This window comes from Chaetodon auriga, chromosome 8 (genome assembly GCF_051107435.1).
Source record: "Chaetodon auriga isolate fChaAug3 chromosome 8, fChaAug3.hap1, whole genome shotgun sequence".
Lineage (NCBI taxonomy): Eukaryota > Metazoa > Chordata > Actinopteri > Chaetodontiformes > Chaetodontidae > Chaetodon > Chaetodon auriga.
The window spans coordinates 14,039,946-14,058,019 of NC_135081.1; the positions used below are offsets into that span (position 1 = coordinate 14,039,946).

The window sequence follows — 18,074 nt, forward strand, 5'->3', positions numbered from 1 at the left end:
CAAAAGAACGAGAGCATGCTGGGATTAACAAGGAGACCTTTGGGTTATACTAGGCCTTCTCGACTTCTGTTACACTTCTGATTAAGGCCTTCAAAAAGCCACCGACCACACAAACCTCAGGCTGAGCCTTTGCAAACAAACACATAAACACACACCCGCTGATTGGGGTTAAGCAGGCTACAAATCTTGTGACCGCAAGGAAAGAAAAAAAAAAATCGTACACTCCTGCATCCTCCCTGTATCTTTTATATCACCTTTTCACACCAGCCTGTGGATTACAGAAAGGAGGCAGGAAAAAAATCAGGATAAATCAAATAAGCATGAGATCACTTCATGTTACGTAAGCAATCTGGCTGTGGCTAATTGGCGAGGAAACGACTAAGCGATCTGTTAATCTGGCAGCCGTGTGCAGCCGAGACTGTGCCGCAGCTGGTACGGCAGACACAGTGAACACAAAAGGGCACAACAACAGAAAACAACAGTAATATGAGTTCATAGGAAGAAAACAGCTCAGACAGACATGTGTGACGCAGACAGAGGAGGCAGAGAAACGTGAAGAGGACGGCAAACGGTAGAGGACAAGAGCATTCCAGCGTCCTGTAGATCTCATTACAGCAGGCGTCTGTATGGTTCATGCCAGCTAATTACCCAAAGCATTTGTCTTCATCCTTGTGTTGTGACCAAATGGGTGGTTTGATAAAGTGTTCAGAGAGGTGGGAATGAGGACGCTTCAGTTACATAAATCACACATTTCCCAGAGTCAAACAATACAGTCGGTTTGTCTGAGGTCACCCATGATTAACACTGACATTAGTGAGTGGGGGTTGGCAGTGAATGTGTGTCTGTGTGCTAAGTGTGCTGTGACATGAAAAAAATGGAGCCCTACATGACGTCTGGTACTCTAATCAGGGCTACATAAAGAGTGGGATTTTAAGACCACAGAGTTATTCCCACCAGAGGTAAAGACTGTATGGCCCGTCCGACCTTCACAGAGCAAGCCATTCTAGATGAAAAGACAGATATCTAAAGCACAGCACATGATCTGAATAAAAACAGGAGGCAGTGAAGAAAGCAGAGAACACTATGATCCTTTCAGCAATGTAACTTTTCAAAGGCGCCGAAGTGAGGAGACGCCAAGGCCTTCACGGCCTTCACAGCATTAGAACTGTGTCTACAGTCTTTATTTAAGCACAAACACATCTGGGACACAAAGTGATTTTTAAAAAAGAGGGTAAACCTGGCTGCAGTGGTTATTTAGGGTAACGGCCTTCACTTAACATGCAGCTATGGATATAAATAGTTCAGTTGCACATTGTGACTTGGAATGAGGTGTTCGACTTAATGACTCACCTATCAGGTACCACTCATCAAGAAACTACAAAGAGATGCAAAAGGACTACAAAGAGGTTTGAAGGGGCTTCTGCATGTCTGTACCCTTGAGCCCATTGTCTCCTAATCTGTCCATGGTCTGAAATATGTCTAAAATACAGAGGGTCCAGTCAGTTAAGGAAGAAATGTACCAAAACCACTTTTCCTTTTGCACTGTTGACCGTTTTGGAGGTTAAAAATACAATAAACACACACACACACCTAAGTCAGACACACAAGTTCCTTCAGCTTTCAACTCCACCATTAAACCACTGACCTCCAGCAGGAACTTCTCAGCCTCGGATGCCCTTCCAGCAGCAACACACTGGAAAGTAGCATTTTGCCCAGCATTGACCTCCTCATCTCCCAGCCTGGAGAAGTGCGGCGCCTTATCTGAAGAGGCAGACAGAGAGAGAAACACAGTGAGATCAAAAGACTCCATTACCTTTCAGCCACTCACAATGTCAGCCGAGGCACATTTTTATGAAGGCTTTTTTGTTTTGTTTTGTTTTTTTCAAACACATAAACAGGAATTTCAGGCATTTCTGGCTTTAGTTCATAATCAATTCAGTATCACGAATATTCACCAAAAACACAAAGTGGTGACAGATTTTGTCAGCTGAAAGTTTGAAGCAGCACTAAACTTAGTGTGCTGACTTTCTTTACCCTTTTGTATTCAATTCACTGCGCTTTGTTTGTGTCTTGATTGTGTAAAAGTCTTCTTTTGATTCTTTTAGCGGTTTCATTTTGCATTTTGTGGATTTGTGTTGACAGCGGGGAATAGAAGCTGCTGCATACTTGCAATTTCTTCAACATACTATAGGTCAACCACAACACCAAAATAAAATTCAGTGTTAAAATACATGTTATAGTAAGAAAAAAGTGTGTATTAGTGTTTAAAAATGTAATGTGTTGAGAGGGCCTCCATTGTCCATTACCATATAACTTGACAACAAACAGATTAGATGCAATCTATAGACGAGCAGAATGTGGGAGTGAATCTACGGAAAGAAAAGCCACAGAGTAAGCATCAGTCCTCCACATTTTGACTAATAATGTCCCAGCATGCTATGCGAAGCTGCCAATGAGTCAGTGTGTGGGAGTAGCCCTCTCACCCAACTCCGTGATTAACAATAGAGCAGTGAAAACCAGACCCCTGCAGAGTCAAATCGCTGGGTAACCGCCGGCAGCACTGCCTGCCATCTCTGAGAAATGGGCTAGGACAAGTCGACATGTCAGTCTGGATGATTGACAGGCCGAGCAACAGTGAAGCTGAAACGTGAGGGAGAGGCAAATGTTTGGGTCTCGCGCATCTCCTGCTTGGTTTTGTACATCACTGTGTTGCTATCTAGCAGAGGCGGGAGATGACAATTTGTTGATCTTGTTTGTGTACAGTATGTAGTAAGGGAAGAACGCTCACGTCTATACCCCACAGGTGGCCATGTTTCCTTTGAGTGACTCTGCCTCCTTAGGTTAATTCATAATGCATGCCTGAGAGCCAAACATAAACAAACACTGAAATGAGTGTGAACGGGGAAAAAAAACCTACAGTTGGCAAGAACTGTGGTGTTATACAGCTAAATGTGTCAGATCTTATCCTCAGGACTCCTTAGCGTGATAAATCTTTCATTGGAGTGCAACACTGGTTTCAGAGTCAAAGACTAAGGCTCAGGAGAATAAAACAGAAATGTCAACCATGCTTTATCCAGAATTCACAAAAAGGAACTTGTTGAGCTTTTATTTTATTTCATTTTTCACTATGCGACACCTCCCTTTGGTTTTTCACTCCTTCTTTCCTCGCACTGTTCGCTGCCAAGTAATCCAGGCTGGCCGTGTGCCACATCATAAGGCATGCTCAGGTCTTGATGAGAGTCTTAATTATTTAATGGCCACAGTGGGAGCATTGAGAAGATGCCATCTGCTGTCTCGGGGAGAAACAGGGTGACTGACTGAGTGGTATGCATACAGTGGGGGTACCAACCAATCTCACAGCCGGTGTTTGTTTAATAAAAACACTGGTATGGCATGCCTGAAAAGCGCATCTTCAAACACTATTGTGATAAGGACAGTAGATATTTAAATATTAACATGGACATAACACAGAAACCCTGTCAGAGAAAAATGTCCTTCAAGCTTGAGTCGGTTATATAAGTCACTTAAAGCTGTGTGCACCATGAGTGTTAAATGGGCTGTGAGTCCCTGTGCTCAGCAGTGGGCCGTACAGGTGTACAAGTGAGGAAGCGACGCTGAGAGACTTTGTCCAGGTATGAAGCTCTGGCGGCTTAGTGAATGTGCTTTACACAAGGTCCTCGGGGGCTGACAATACTCTGAACCACTACTCTCACTTTTCCACCACTGACACAAAAAGCTCTCCGCTGCAGGAAGCCGAGAGCGGCGGGCATTTTCATAAAGCAAAATGTACTGCTTGACGAGAAAAACCCCTTTGTACAAAGTGACTTATGACAAAAAGCCACAGCGCACTTCCAGTCAGGCCAGAGTACATGAAAGTGCAGAGGTCTTCAGAGAGAGATTTCAGGATTTCACTGATTAACAAATACATTTGGCTGTCAAAGAAGGCCAGAGGCAGAACAGCAGGTGTGTTTTCAGGTGGAAGGGAGTGTTGGCATGTGGATGTCACAGTGTTTTAATAGCACTGCTGCTGCTGCAGGAAGCCTCAGGACAACCTGCAGTTACTTATATAAAAGGTCCATCAGCCATTACTCTTCCCTTCATCCTATTTATGCTTCCTGTTGCTTTGAAATATATACCCCCCCCCCCGACCACTAAACCCTTTTTTTTTCCTCCAGTATACTCTGTAATTGCAATTCATTGTCAGAGGTGGCACTTACAGCAGGGATAGTTGAGCACCATGATGTCATCTATGGCAATATAGCCCCGCCGCTCCCTGGAAACTGTTGCCTCAATCAGTACCTGCAAAAGTGAAGTGAACATGAATATATGATGAACAGATTTCATTCATGACCAGAGCAGTGAAAGCATGCACTTGACTAACTTAACGCTCTCAAAGCTGAAGCGTAGGCGCGACTGCGATAAGGGCTGAGTGAATTCTACTGCTCGTGTCCAGTTTTAGTGACAGAAGCATTAATTACAAACAGCCCCATCACCACATCATTGCACATCTGCTGACCCAAAACAAAAAGAGACGATGAGCGAAATACGAGACAGAAGCATAAAAATAGAGACGGATAAGTTCTTCCTTAGTCCGCAGGGCCAAGAGAAATAATAGCTTTATCAGGAAGCACACAATGTGGTGCCTGAATCATGAGCTCCATTCCACATTCAGGACACAGGCTGCTGTGAAGCCATAACAGCAGATAATACAGCTTGCACAGGGCCACAAGACTCGAGGGAGGACAAAGCTTCATGCCGTCCTATGAACAATAAGCTGGATGAGCAGTGGGCTCTCATGAAACCTAATCAATATCAAATCACCATCCTCAGTAAGAGCGAGAGAGTTATGAGACACAGGGGTGATGTTTGTTTTTGCAGCTCCAAGGACAGTCTTCCATCCACACGTTTGATCGAAGGCCAGCTTTGAGTTATTGTTTCTCATAATCCTCTGACCAAATCATTACAACATGGTTCCTATCACTGGCTCTTGATTTTTAGGAGGCCACACACACACACACACACACACACACACACACAAGCCTTCGTATATCCTCCGAGCTACTTTAAATGTGTGTCTGATGTCTGTGTTTACACGCAGGCATCGCTGAAGCAGGTTATGCAAGATTGGAGCTCATTCGTCTCAAAGTCAGATCGCTGAATTAAGAAAGGTTAAACCAGTTTCCAAACTCCCAGAGGAAAAAACTTGTGATGCATGAAGATCCAGAAAAAGCTGGTAAGTGGATGTTGAATTTACTTTTTTGATGTATCACTTCGAGGAATTTTAAATGGATTTTCTACAAAATCCTTCTCCAATGCATTAATCATATAATTAAATTACATCACGATCAGTTATAGCTGTCGTGTGATGACTATGAGGCTGAAGCTTTTGGACCTTCTTTTTCTCAAGATACTTTTTGGGAGATTTTGAGCACATCTAAAGATCTTCCTGAGTGAATGGAGTTTGAAACACACACAGAAAACCCTCCATCTGCTAAGGAAGACCTTTAGATGTGGTTGAAAGCTAGAAAGTGAGCCTTGAGGTCAGACCTTCAATAATTCACTTGGAGGAATATTGGAGTATTTTCACAAAACATGGCAAACTTCTCAAATCATCATGACATTAACATAAGTTATAATAACTTTTAACCAATGATTTTCTGTCTTGTACTGCAGCAGTGTGACAGGAGGGTATTGATGGAAAATTTTGATGCAAGATGCCAATGTCTGATTTTCTGTGCTGAGACCTAAATGATACTTCATGTAACCTCACATTGAGGATTTTCTCTGCAAAACCCCTTTTTCTTCTGGAAAAAAAAAAAAAAAAAAAGAGCCAAATTTGTCAAAAGCATCAGTGTTTGATTTTACTTGAACAAAAAACAGCCATACAGGAATCCACAGGAAACCATCTGCATTAAGATTCAACTCATGAAATGTCTCATCAAAAGTGAAATAAGCAAAATAAGCAACATGAGCAGTCTGTGCCAACTTTTAGTTTCAAACCATTTTTACAGTCTCATTTGAAGTTCACACTGAGCCCAGCAGAGCACTGAGATTATCTTCACAGCCACAATCCACTTGTGTTTGCACACTAAATTTAAAAGTCACAACTTCTCCAGGACCTCTGGCCCAAATTCCAGCCTTCCACAGTCAGCAGGACAGAGATAGTCCACCTCACCGGACTTGGAAAGCAAGACGTGTGATTACAGCAACAATTGGTGTGACAACAGCCCTGGCCATGCACGACCCCTAAAGGCACCTTCAGTGACACGTCATGATGGGATGTGAGGAGATTGGGGTCAGCTAAAAAACTCCTGACAGAATGAGACACAGAAAGCCAGGTGTGCGGAAAGAAGAGAGGGGAGGCTAGAGGAGAAGTGGGGTGGAGAGGAGAGGTGAAAGGGAAGGCAGGAGAGGTCCTGGCTGCTGGGTCTCAGTATTGGAGAGTGACCCTGCTCAGTCTATAGCTGGCTGCTCTCCTCGGGCTCAGGCAGGAACACTGAGGCTAATCTCCTTCTGCCAGAGTCAATTTTCCTGTTTGTTCCCAGACACTGCTGGAACCTGAGCTGGAAGATGCCACCGCTTTTAAAAGGGGATATTAACATTTCCTGTTTTCATCATTTCCACTTCTCCCCCGATTTCAGGTCGTCCATTTTCTTTGAAGCCTGTGCAGGATCCTCTTCTCTGATTTCACTCCTTCTGTTTCTCAATTTGTCATTGTCTTTATTTATTTCTTTCACTGTCCTTATTTCTCTCTTGCCACCTTGTCTCCTTCCTACCGTGTACCCAGATAAACATGCAATATTTACAGCAATGAGTAAGGCACAATATCCTTCAATACATGACCTGAATTAGCTGTGTAAACACGCACTGTCATGTTGTTAGACTAACATCAAAATTAGCCAGAAACACTGAGTAGGCTTAATGGTGTACAAGGAAGAGAAAAAAAAATGTCTAATTGAAGGTGTTATTTCTCTCTGCTAAGCTAAAGCACTCAATAAGACATTGATTTCTGGTTAATCCTCAGTCTTCTTAGCCATTAGGATAGAAGGTTATTAAGAAGGAGACATTCGAAGCATTTGTTTCAATAAACAACCTTCCCAGATTTTTATTGAGAGCCACTTTCCCAATGAAACTTTCCATAAGCCTGAACTTTATTGTAATGAATGGCTACTTAACTTCCGAGAGCTAAAAATGCAGGAATCATCTTCTGAGAGAAAAAAAAAAAGTGCGACAGTCAGTGATTTATGACTGATATAAAATGCACATTAGGAGAACATATTACATTACCATGCAATATTGGCTTTTAGAAGCAATTGTAATGTATACAAACCAAGAGACGATTTATTTGGCTCTATAAACCAGCTTTTACCTTTCCGTTCCAGTCAGGAGGCACCATTAGACACAGAGGGCTTTCACTCGCCATTAGACGCAGTCATAGATAAATAACTCCTTAAATATTCACAGACAAAAGGTCACATGCTGAGGTAAATCTGTTCAGGTGGAAAATGCCAAAGGATAACAGCCTGTGTCTGAGAATATGGAGTTAGGGATCTCAATTCGCTCTCTACAGTGTTTCACAAAAACCCTTTTCATAGCCATAGGCCCAGCTCGCAGGACCGTGAGCGGGCCGCAGTGAGGGAACGTGAGATATTATCAGACAAAGCTGAGACATGACGATTCTCATTTACAAGACTTTGATGTGCTTCTCTCTCTAATAAGAGAGACTCGAGTAAACAAGACAGCAGCATGGGAAAAGTTATGAAGTCTGCAAGTCTGGTTTGAGGGGTCAAGCTAAACAGGCCAGATGTGAACAGAGTGTGAATATGTACATCTGCCTGTAGGCGTAAGTTTGTCTGTAAGAAATTCAACATTTTGGGAAACAGACTTAGTCCCAAGACTGATAGGAGAAGCGGTCATGTAGTGCATTAAGTGCAGAGATGTTTAGCATAGCCCAGCTTAGCATAAAGGCTAGAAGCAGGGGAGAAACAGCTAGCACTGCTCTGTCCAAAGGTAAAAACATCAAGTTGTGGATTTACGAGGGCTGGACTATTTGTGCTGACATGACTGCTGCACCGCCTGTTTTATGCTAAAATATAGTTTCAGGCATGTTTCCTCTTGCCTCTGCTGTTTTTAGGCTAAACTAAGCTAACCACACTCTGACTCTATCTCCGGGCTTAAGGCACAGATATTGATTGATATTGATCTTCTTATCTCACTTCTGGAATGACAGCGAATACACATATTTCCCAAAATGTTGAATCATACCTTTAACTCCATATTCATAGATTACACGTCCATCGAGAGACTGTTTGGTTGCTGGAATCATTCCTCCTCATCAAAGTGGCAGTGAACAAAGTTCTTTAGTGTCAAAATACTGTAAGAAAGAGGGGACAAAAATCCTTGTTCTTTCCAGTGTTCAGCTGAAGCTAATATGAGGCCTCAACAGTCTGAGTCAGCCAAGTGCCAGCGGGTATTTTCCAAAGTTTTATTTTTTATTTAGTGTAGTCTGGAATTCTGAATTCAGTCTTGAAATTCACTCCTTTTGTTTTCCTGTGTGACCTTGCTGAGTTGTGGCAGACGGATACATCCTGGTAGTCTACAGGTTTGTGGCCACAAGCAGGGTTAAAATCCAAAGATACCTTCTCAGTTTGATTAACATTTTGCCAGTATCAACATATGGAAGAAGTGACACAAGACAGAAGAAATGCAAGTCTGAAAAAGATTCTGACATGTGGAAGGAGACGATGTGGAGGGAAGAAAGTGAGTGACGATAAAGAGCGGAGGGGGACATGTCTTCGGCTCGACTTGGCAGTCTTGCAGGGCTGGATAACATCTTTAATATTTGATAACAAGGTTCTCCAGGTATTGCAAACACTTCTACCAATAAGAGGCAGAGAGAAATATGGCAATGTACACCAGACACACACGACATCTTCAATCGAGACATCTCAAGGTGATCTTACTCTCTCTCTGGATTTCCACCCCAAAATCTATTGAACTCCAAATCCCAATTTCACAACTATGATAGGGGGTTCTGATGTGTGTCGCACAGCATTACACACATGCTGTCCGTCTGATATTAATAATGGGCAACCTGATCAGAGCATATTTCTGAACTCTTGATTTGTAACACAATAAATGGCCACATGGACACAAAGTCCTGCATGAATGATAAAATGTTGAAAAGTACTCTAGCTGTACGTTATTAAGAAAATCATTTTTCAAATCACCACCAGGTCAAAAACACAATTGGGGTGATTTCAGTTTCCAGGGCAATAATTCTCTCATTTGGTGATTATCGGAGAATTGCTTGACTATTTTTCACTATATTCCATGATGACATTTTCAAGACACAAACAGCAACTGTGTGTGCTGTAAACCTGGTGTTTCATTACATCCTAAATCATGAAATGAGCAACCTTGAGAGTAATGTCACATCTGTACCTGTGCAGTGCAAAAGGCTACGCTGACATTTTGTATCCCTGCGCTGTAGGCAAGGAACTGGGAGCTCTAATATGACCTGAAATCTAATAAGGCGGAAAAACCTGCAGACTTGAAAAACCGCCTCCAAAATGATGTGCGTTCTCCCGGGATTTATTTCACTCAAAGACAATGATAAGAAGTGCCTATTCTCCACCTCTGCTTCAAAAGAGTGCTTTGCTAGCTTAATGACAGGGTAAATCTGCCTGCCTATCACTTAAAATCCAAAGTGATTGTATTAGACTTGCTATGGAGCTGATATAACCCAAACCCTTTAGTGTTTAAAGGCACACAGGCTGCAGCTAACGTGCTTTAGAGCCAAAAGTCTCATGTGAATTTCAAGAGAATGGTGTGGAAGTAAACCGGGCCGTAACAGACTCCATTTGCTCTCCTCTTTTGTGTTTTCATTGCACAGGATAGCGAGCATCAAAATGCTATTAAAGAAAACACCTCCCCCATTCACTCTATTCTGTTTTGTCTGCGTTACAGAGAGCAGCCACGTGTTGCACGGCAAGACCCGGTGTCATTCCACAGTGATGAGGTTTTTGACTGTTGAGGGATTAGTAATGTAAGCTGTGGTATATGTGACTTTGTGGGGGCAGTTTGCTTTGCTCTCTTTGTGCTAACAAGAAGCACAAGCTCGGCTGAGTTTAAGTAAAATGAGACACGAAGCAGAGAGGAAAAGAGTTGCCTTTAATTCCATACGTGTTGCAATTAGATACATTTTCTCTAATGGCGCCAATATATGGTGACCAAATTTAATCCAATAAATTTGAACACTGTGTTTTCCCCCACGAGATAAAAGCTATAGGCCATTAGCAGTTTAAGCTGTTCTATTAAAAGGCTGTACTGTCAATACTAATTTAAGTGTTAGGCCCATCTCCTTCCCCTGTACTGTTCGTCCTGTCTTCAGGGCCATCTACTCCTCCTCATAAGCCCATTATAAACCTCCTTCTCATGACGGGAGCATCTCATTGGAAGCCACAACACAATCCTGACTCACCTATGAGCCATCACTGTTTACTGGGATATTTACAGGACTGTGAGACAAGAGAGTGCACAACTCCACTGGGGAAGAGGAAGGGAGGATGAGGAGAGCAGCACAGCTAAGTACACAGGCACAAAGAGAAGGCAGGAAAAAAACATGTTATTATGGTATTCATGACTTATCAGTCCCGATATGTGATGATAGGGCAGCACAGCGGTTAGGGTCTGCTTTATTACACAGACAACACAGCTCTGCTCTCCATCCATCAGCACTGAAGGGCTCCTTAGCAAGACATTCGACCACTTCCAGCTCACTCATTGTTAAACATTCAGCATAAGAGCAACAGCTATTTAATACATTTAATAGGGGCATTGTAAAAGCAATGATTCACACTGAGAATTCCATGAATCATCTGCTTTAAAAGTGAGCTGATGAACAGCTTCACTGGCAGGGGGTCCTTGGTAGCCTGTTTGTGAGGGGCTGGACTGGCTGGCAGAGCTCGCAGTCCTTTTGGATACTAATTTTTAGACACCCAAAAATAAAGTACATTAAGAGCCACTAGCACGTGTAACAGGTGTAGCAGGTTTTCCCCATAGGATTTTTTTCAATGGGGTGTCTAAAAAAAGAACCCTTGTTTTAAAGGTGTATCAGCGAAAAAAATAAATGTTAACAAGACAAAAGGATTTTTTTAATCGGTGTTGCAAGGAAATGTTAATACTTTGGGAAATAAATTAGTATTCACTTTCTTCCAAAGAATTAGAAGACAAGACAAGATGCTACTCTCAACGCTGTATATGTGAAGCATAGAAGAGGCAGGAGGTGATTAGCTTAGCTTAGCATAAGGACTGGAAACTTTGGATTCTCTTTCCACCTCTCAAGCTCACTAATGAACATCTATCTAGTTAGTTTGATCTGTGCAAAAATGGCTGCCTGGAAACCTTACAGTGACAAGACTCCAGGAAGTCAATGTGCCCAGCCAGGAAGTAGTCCAGCACATAAGCTTCTGTAAAACCACAACTTGTTTTAGCTTTTGTAAATTAGATACAACAAATTAATCACTGAGCTTTGTATTGTTGGAGGAGGCAGATTTTTAACTTTGGACAGAGCCAGGCTAGCTGTTTTGCCCTGTTCCCAGTCTTGATGCTAAGCTATGCTAAAGTTTCTGCTAGCTTCATATTTGGTGTGCAAGTACCAGAGTGTTATCAATCTTCTCTTGTAACTCCAAGCAAGAAAGTGAATTTTTCTCAAATGTCTTCATTTTCATTTTCATTTGGCTAAGACTTAATATTAAAAAAAATAATCACCATTTTACCTTGGTGTTCAGATTTTATCATCCAGCGAGTAAAGACACATTTTCAGCTATTTCTCTCTACTGAGAATAAAGCGTAATTTTACAGTATGGCCTGAACCACAGCAACAAAACTTTCTCTAACATGTTTATGTGTAAGTGTCCCTTATATATTGTATACTATTTGTTTGATGCTGGCAGAACAGTGTCAACCTACATCTAGCTCCCTGTTTGCACAAAAGTCTGTTATTTACATACTGAAGGTCAGATCTTGCGGGGCCGAAGAGAATTTAATTAAGTCGGGGGGGATTGACAGTTCTTGATAAAATTCACACTACTCAACTTAATTGCTTTTTGACAGCTCCGCAGAGTTTGCAGAAAAAAGAAATTGGATTAATAGATGATATCCCTCACGCTCACCTGACTGTGATCTACAAACCACTGCACATCAGGCCCCCGCTTAATGCCAGTCAATATTCATCCTTTGTAAGTAGGCAACCATGTGCCATGCAAATTGTAGGAATCGGCCAAACACACAGTACACAGGCCTCAAAGGGTCCCTTCCAGACGTGTCCACAAGAGACCTGGTTAGGGCCCTTGAGCGCTGATGTTAGCTACAGTCACAAGGGAATCAATTCTAATTAAATTGCAAATGCAAGTAATTAACACCAGATTCACCTCAAGGCTAAAATGAGTGGTGATCACCAGAGCCTTACTGTGTGACATTTTTCAGCTGAACAAGATGTCGGTCAATGGGTCTGTAGGTCCACATTATGAAAATGAAACCTCGACTATTCAACACTTCGATGCTGCAGTGAGCATCAGCTTTCATTAAAGCATTGTGAAATCAAAGTCATAAGAGAACAAGCCGGATGTTAAAAAGACACATCGGTCACATCATCACATGTAGGGAATCTCTCAGAAGTCTGTACCTGGTATTCATTAGGCCAGAAGGTGCTGACAGCCAGCTCAACCTGGTGCCACTGCTTGGCGTGAGACCCCGACGTGTTCCACACTGGACTGCCGAGCGGACCGCCGTTGACTCGCACATACGCCCGCAGGGCCCCTGGACTGTGGCCATCCCGACTGTACAGGAAGTAGCTGAACTGGACGCAGTGTGTGTCATTTTCACTCAGCGTCTGCAGCAGCAGCTGAGCACGATGGCCCACGGCATGCTGGGAGGAGTTCACCAACATATATGATCCTGGATGGAGCAGAGGAAATGCATCAGTTATTTATAGTATTCCTTTATGGGCCACCACAGCTGTTTATCACTTCTAGCAAACATTTTCAAACACGTTGCCATTTTCTGTGTGCTAAGGTAAGCTTCAGAGAACAGTGCATGATGGGAAGGCAAATATGAAAAGTTTAAAAAGTCAGTTTTGAAGCCATCATGTGAATATCAGCCATTTTAAGCCGGAAAACATCTTTAAATCTTGTGTTCCCTCTGACCCAGCTGTCACATACGGTCAGAAATGCATCCAGAAGTTGTGGCAGCGAAGCATGCATTTTAAAAAGTTCACAAGCAGCTTAAATGCCTGCAGTGCTGAATCATTTTAAATAATTGGAAATTGAAAGCAGCCAAACAGACACTTGCGTTCTCTGCGAGGTCCGTCTCCAGAGGCTGTTATAACACCTAACTTTGTGGTCAGCGTTCTTTTATTCATGTATTTTATATTAATGGATATTCATGGTACTTTACAATTTGTTTACTGTGTTGCTTACTTTAAAAATGAGAGCAAATCAGGGGAAACTGTGAAGTAACACACTACAAGTGCGCGCTGTGTGTATTAAGTAGCAAGATTTCCATATTGGAGAGAGACTAAATCAGATGATACTAAATATAAACTGATTATTAAGGTTAACCTGGAACGACAGAAAATGTTAATTACTAGAGGATAAAACGGACCACAATCAATGCAGTGAAAAAAATGAACATACACCTTCAAATCTGTCTCGTGTTGAGTAGCCAGAATGACTAAACAAACGAAGAGCACAGATTACTTCCATCAGTACATGTCTGTAGCACACTTTCAGCCAGTACTAGATTTACATGAGATGTGTGTTAAACAGACTCATACGAACCAAGGCAAAAATGTCACTAAGGAACAAGTCTCCTTTTAACTACTTTTAGCAGGATAAGAGTATTCTCCTGCTACTCACTCTTATGTGCGTAGGCGGTTGATAACAGCAGACGAAATGTGCCCTGTTGAATAAAAAGACACAGTCGGCGCTGGCTGAAGCGCTAATTCTTGTGAATAGTGGAGAGTGACACAGAGAACGAGTGAGAGATGGAAGAAAAAGGCTGAGCAAGAAAAGAACCAATGGCAGTTTTCCCTCTGCAAGGTGACGCCGAGGCAGGAGACGAGATTCACAAAACCCCCCAAAGCCTCCTCTAATCAGGATAACATAACCCCATTGCCCTTTGCCTAGCATCTGTCCTGCCTTGAGTCTGTGCCCGCTAACGTGATTAGCACAACAATGTTGGGAGACCTTCCTGTGTACTCACATAATCAAGCCTGTTGTCTTTGTACTCCAAGGTCTTTCTGTTCTCAGTCAGAAATGAGCCACAGAGACCAGACAGTCACGGCCTTGGCGCCAGGTGTCCTGAAGACATTTATTCTCCACTCAGATGTTAGAAAATGTGAATGCTGACTTGCCAGACAGAGAAAGAATTCTTTGCATCCCACACAGACTGCACCTCTAAATTGGGAGGCATCCCCGACAAAAGACTGCATGCTAATGTTTTCCCCTGCAAACAACTCACCATTCAAACGTAAGTACTGTGAGTTATGAATACAGAACTCTCATTTGTTCTTCAGGCTCGTCTTTCTCTCCAATCTCGCAAAACAAGACACCTGATGGAGTCATCTGCTTCCTCACCAGCCAGTGGAAAAACACTAATCAGCTCTTTAAGTGCAAATAAGACAAAACACCTAAATTCGCAGGCTGATGTTGTCCATAATGAGATTGAGATTCCCAACCTTTAACCTCGAGCTACATAGAAAGTTAAACTGAGGACCAGAGAGAATGAGGGACGGTCATTATCTGGAGGCTACAGTGCAGCCTTTACTGCAAAGCCCCATTGCCCTGCAGCCCACTGTCAACAGCCCCTGATTTGTGTCTCGTCCTGGGCTCGGGATCTCGGCACTCTCATTTCGCTTTGCTTAATTAGATCTTTCAGAATCTGTCTCCGCTCCTGCACCCTCCGGGCCCACAGGGGACTCATAAAATAATAGCAAACGGCTGAACTGCTGCAGCAGTTCTGTCCTCACCGCTGGTTATATCCTGGATGTGTGGCCCTCGTTTTATATATAGACATTATTAACACCTTTCTGTTGACTTTGCAAGTTACTATAATGTCACGTGGGGACACATGAACCAGTGAGTCTGCTGCCCTCCAACCTCCTTTGAGATTCAAATGGAAGATAGGTGAAGTCATAAATTTAATAAGACACTGCTTGGGAGTGAATACGATGTATGAAAATGAAAATGTCCATGAATTAAACATTGTGACAAATTAAATTAAGGTCCTGGACACATTCTGTGCAGTCATCCTGATATACTGTGAGATAATCAATGGCGGCCCATTCAATATGGACATTATGCATAATTTTAGTTCAGGCAATTTGGCAAAGTCTTGCCTCTAGAGTCAACAACATGGTTCTTAAGAAAATGTGTGTGTCTAAGAGGTGAAAAGGGTAATAAATACACAGTAAACAATCGAAAAAATGATGAAATTTATGATTCACCAAATGTACACTTACAGAACATCTTTTTGTCTTTTTCTTTTTGTTTTTATGAACATATTTGCTGAATTATAATGTCGAAACATAACATGTATCTTGAGAGTTTTTTCAATTTTTATCAAATTTTATTTCTTAAAATGACAGAAAATAGTAAATAATGCCCAAATTCCCAGAGTTGAATGTAGGGATGCACCGATCCACTTTTTTTTTTTTTTTCAGATCTGATCTGATTCCAAAACCTGAATTTGGATATCCTCTGATACTGATACTGAGTACCAGTCCAATGCCAGTGTTAATAAGCTTCATACTGCTTGTGTTGTCTGACCAACAGTCCACAATCCATACATAATCGTTATTTCAATCATAGAAAACAGATTTTAAAAAAAATTAACAATTTTAATTGAATACATGGTGATGATCAAGGTTGTTGGCTTTTTCTTGTGCAGACAGTACTTACAGTGCAAAGATGGACATAAACATGAATCTTAAGGATAGTCCTTTTACCTTAGCCTTGAGATGAAGACCGTTTGAATAACACAATCAGAAGAAGCTGGGGAGAAGAAGACCTTGTTCCCTTTGACCAAGACATTATCAGGAAGCGTAGAAGAGGTCAGTGTCGCCAACGCTGCCTTGCCATACAAAGTAATGACGCCATTCTGCCACCCATAGAAATCCTTGGATTTATCTGAAAAGTACTCCTCAACATGAAGTGATTGTACACTTTGAGTGTAACCCTCAATTTGTCAGTAGCTCTTGCGCCTTCATACGGTTGTCTCGCAGGAGAGTTCTGACATTCTCATTGTTCTTCTACCTGAAGTCATTTCAGCTGTCAGTTCAGTGGCACTTGAGCGTGTCATTATGTTCAATTACCCTCTTACATAGAGTTCATCGGATTGCACTGGCCAATGGAAAAACACTATGCTGTGTAGCTCTAATGACAAATGACCCAGTGTTGAGTAATTTGTTACTTTTCCCCGGCAACAAAGTAATATATCAAATTACTAACAAGATCTCGGTAAGATTATTACAACTAACATGTTTCAAAACCAGCAACTATTAAGTGTTCAGCAGCTGGAAAAGATGTCAAGCCTTTCATAATATTTAGCAAAATGGCTGTTGTTTGCTACAGTACAGCTAACATCAAGAAACAGAACAGCCACCTCACTAATGGTTAAAACCGTAAACCAGCACAAATACAACAATTACCAACATAAACCACCATTTTATGAACACACGTTACAAACACTACTGTACAAACACTAGTGTCACAAAATAACATTTGCATTTTGAAATATAAACCAGCAAACGTCACAAACTACTCAGTCTAGCGCAGCATGAGCAGAGTACAAAAGGTACAAGAGGACAAAAATATTTATAAAGTCAGAGAAAACAAAAAAACAGGTCTGATGAAGCCTGTCAGTAAATTCCTGTCTATGCCGAGGCTACAGTAGGGACAGCCTTAGTATTAGCTAACCATAATTGAACTATAATGGAAAGCGGTCGTCAAAATCTAGAGTTAATTTGCCGAAAGTAACGCAAAAGTAGTGCAATCAGTATGGCATCACTCCACAGTACAGTAATACACAATACAGTAATATTGCAAAGTAACTTGTTAGTTTCAAATAAAAGTAACCAATAATGTGTAATAAATTACATTTTGAAAGCACCTTTTGAGATTTACATGGTTTTTTGGTCGACAGCTGTATATTCTCATTTCTTATTCAATTGACTCAGTTTGAAAGGTTGTGCATAAGACTGACGTGGCATAACCAGGACACGACACCTGTCATGAACAAGGAGCCATTATGAGAGTTTATGACTGTTTAGTGTCATTCGGTCAATTACGTCATTTTTAATGCAGGTGAGATGTCTTTGTTCTGACAGTTAGCCGTGCAGATAGCGCTCCTATTCATGTTAACTGACTCAGGCCAGGGGTGCCAGGAGCCAAACACAGCAATAAACCACCTCTACTGTATTCCTTGTCATCAAGCTGGCCTCCATCTGTCTCAGAGGCTGTTTTGGTTGTAAATTTGCGTCCTGGAGCTAAAGGAGTGCTATTTGATTCTGTGTATTTCCATAAAAACTATGCTGAATCAAACAGCTCTCTGCTATTTGAGCACTGACAAAAAAAAGAAAATGTGAAAGACAAGAAGACATGACACCACTCAGGTCTCCTTCTGTCTGTATGAGAGAATTGATTTTAAGATTTGACTAATAACTTTTAACACTCCACATGGTCAGACTCCCAGACACAATATAGATCCATCAATCCCATAAGTCGAACTAAAGTGGCTTTTTCAATCAGGGCCTATCAGGTTTTAAACCACATACACAGGCATCTCAAGATTGAACAAAACTGACACAATATTTCTAAATCCATTTTTAAAATAAGGTCTATCACACGGTCCTCCTGGTGTTATCAGGTCACCTTTTAAACGCACAGCTCACACCCATCTCTGTGTACCTTGCTTCTGCTTTGTGTAACTGCCCTCCTTTGTTATCTTATGACATTTTCATTGTTCAACTCGGCTTCCTCTTCTCTTTTTCATGTAAATAACTTCTCATGTTT

The 18,074-nt window shown here is 41.8% G+C and overlaps 1 protein-coding gene across 4 annotated transcripts in view; it reads right to left on the reverse strand.

Moving 5' to 3' along the window:
- ptprub (protein tyrosine phosphatase receptor type Ub) overlaps positions 1 to 18,074 on the reverse strand; it is a 152,540-nt gene that overhangs the window by 59,052 nt on the left and 75,414 nt on the right. For all 4 annotated transcript variants that reach the window (XM_076736417.1, XM_076736416.1, XM_076736415.1 and 1 more), the window contains exons 3-5: positions 12,689 to 12,960; positions 4,218 to 4,299; positions 1,646 to 1,761 (exon numbers count right to left, since the gene is read on the reverse strand). In XM_076736417.1, coding sequence (XP_076592532.1) covers positions 1,646 to 1,761; positions 4,218 to 4,299; positions 12,689 to 12,960 — 470 coding nt within the window. The remainder of the gene's footprint in view (positions 1 to 1,645; positions 1,762 to 4,217; positions 4,300 to 12,688; positions 12,961 to 18,074) is intronic.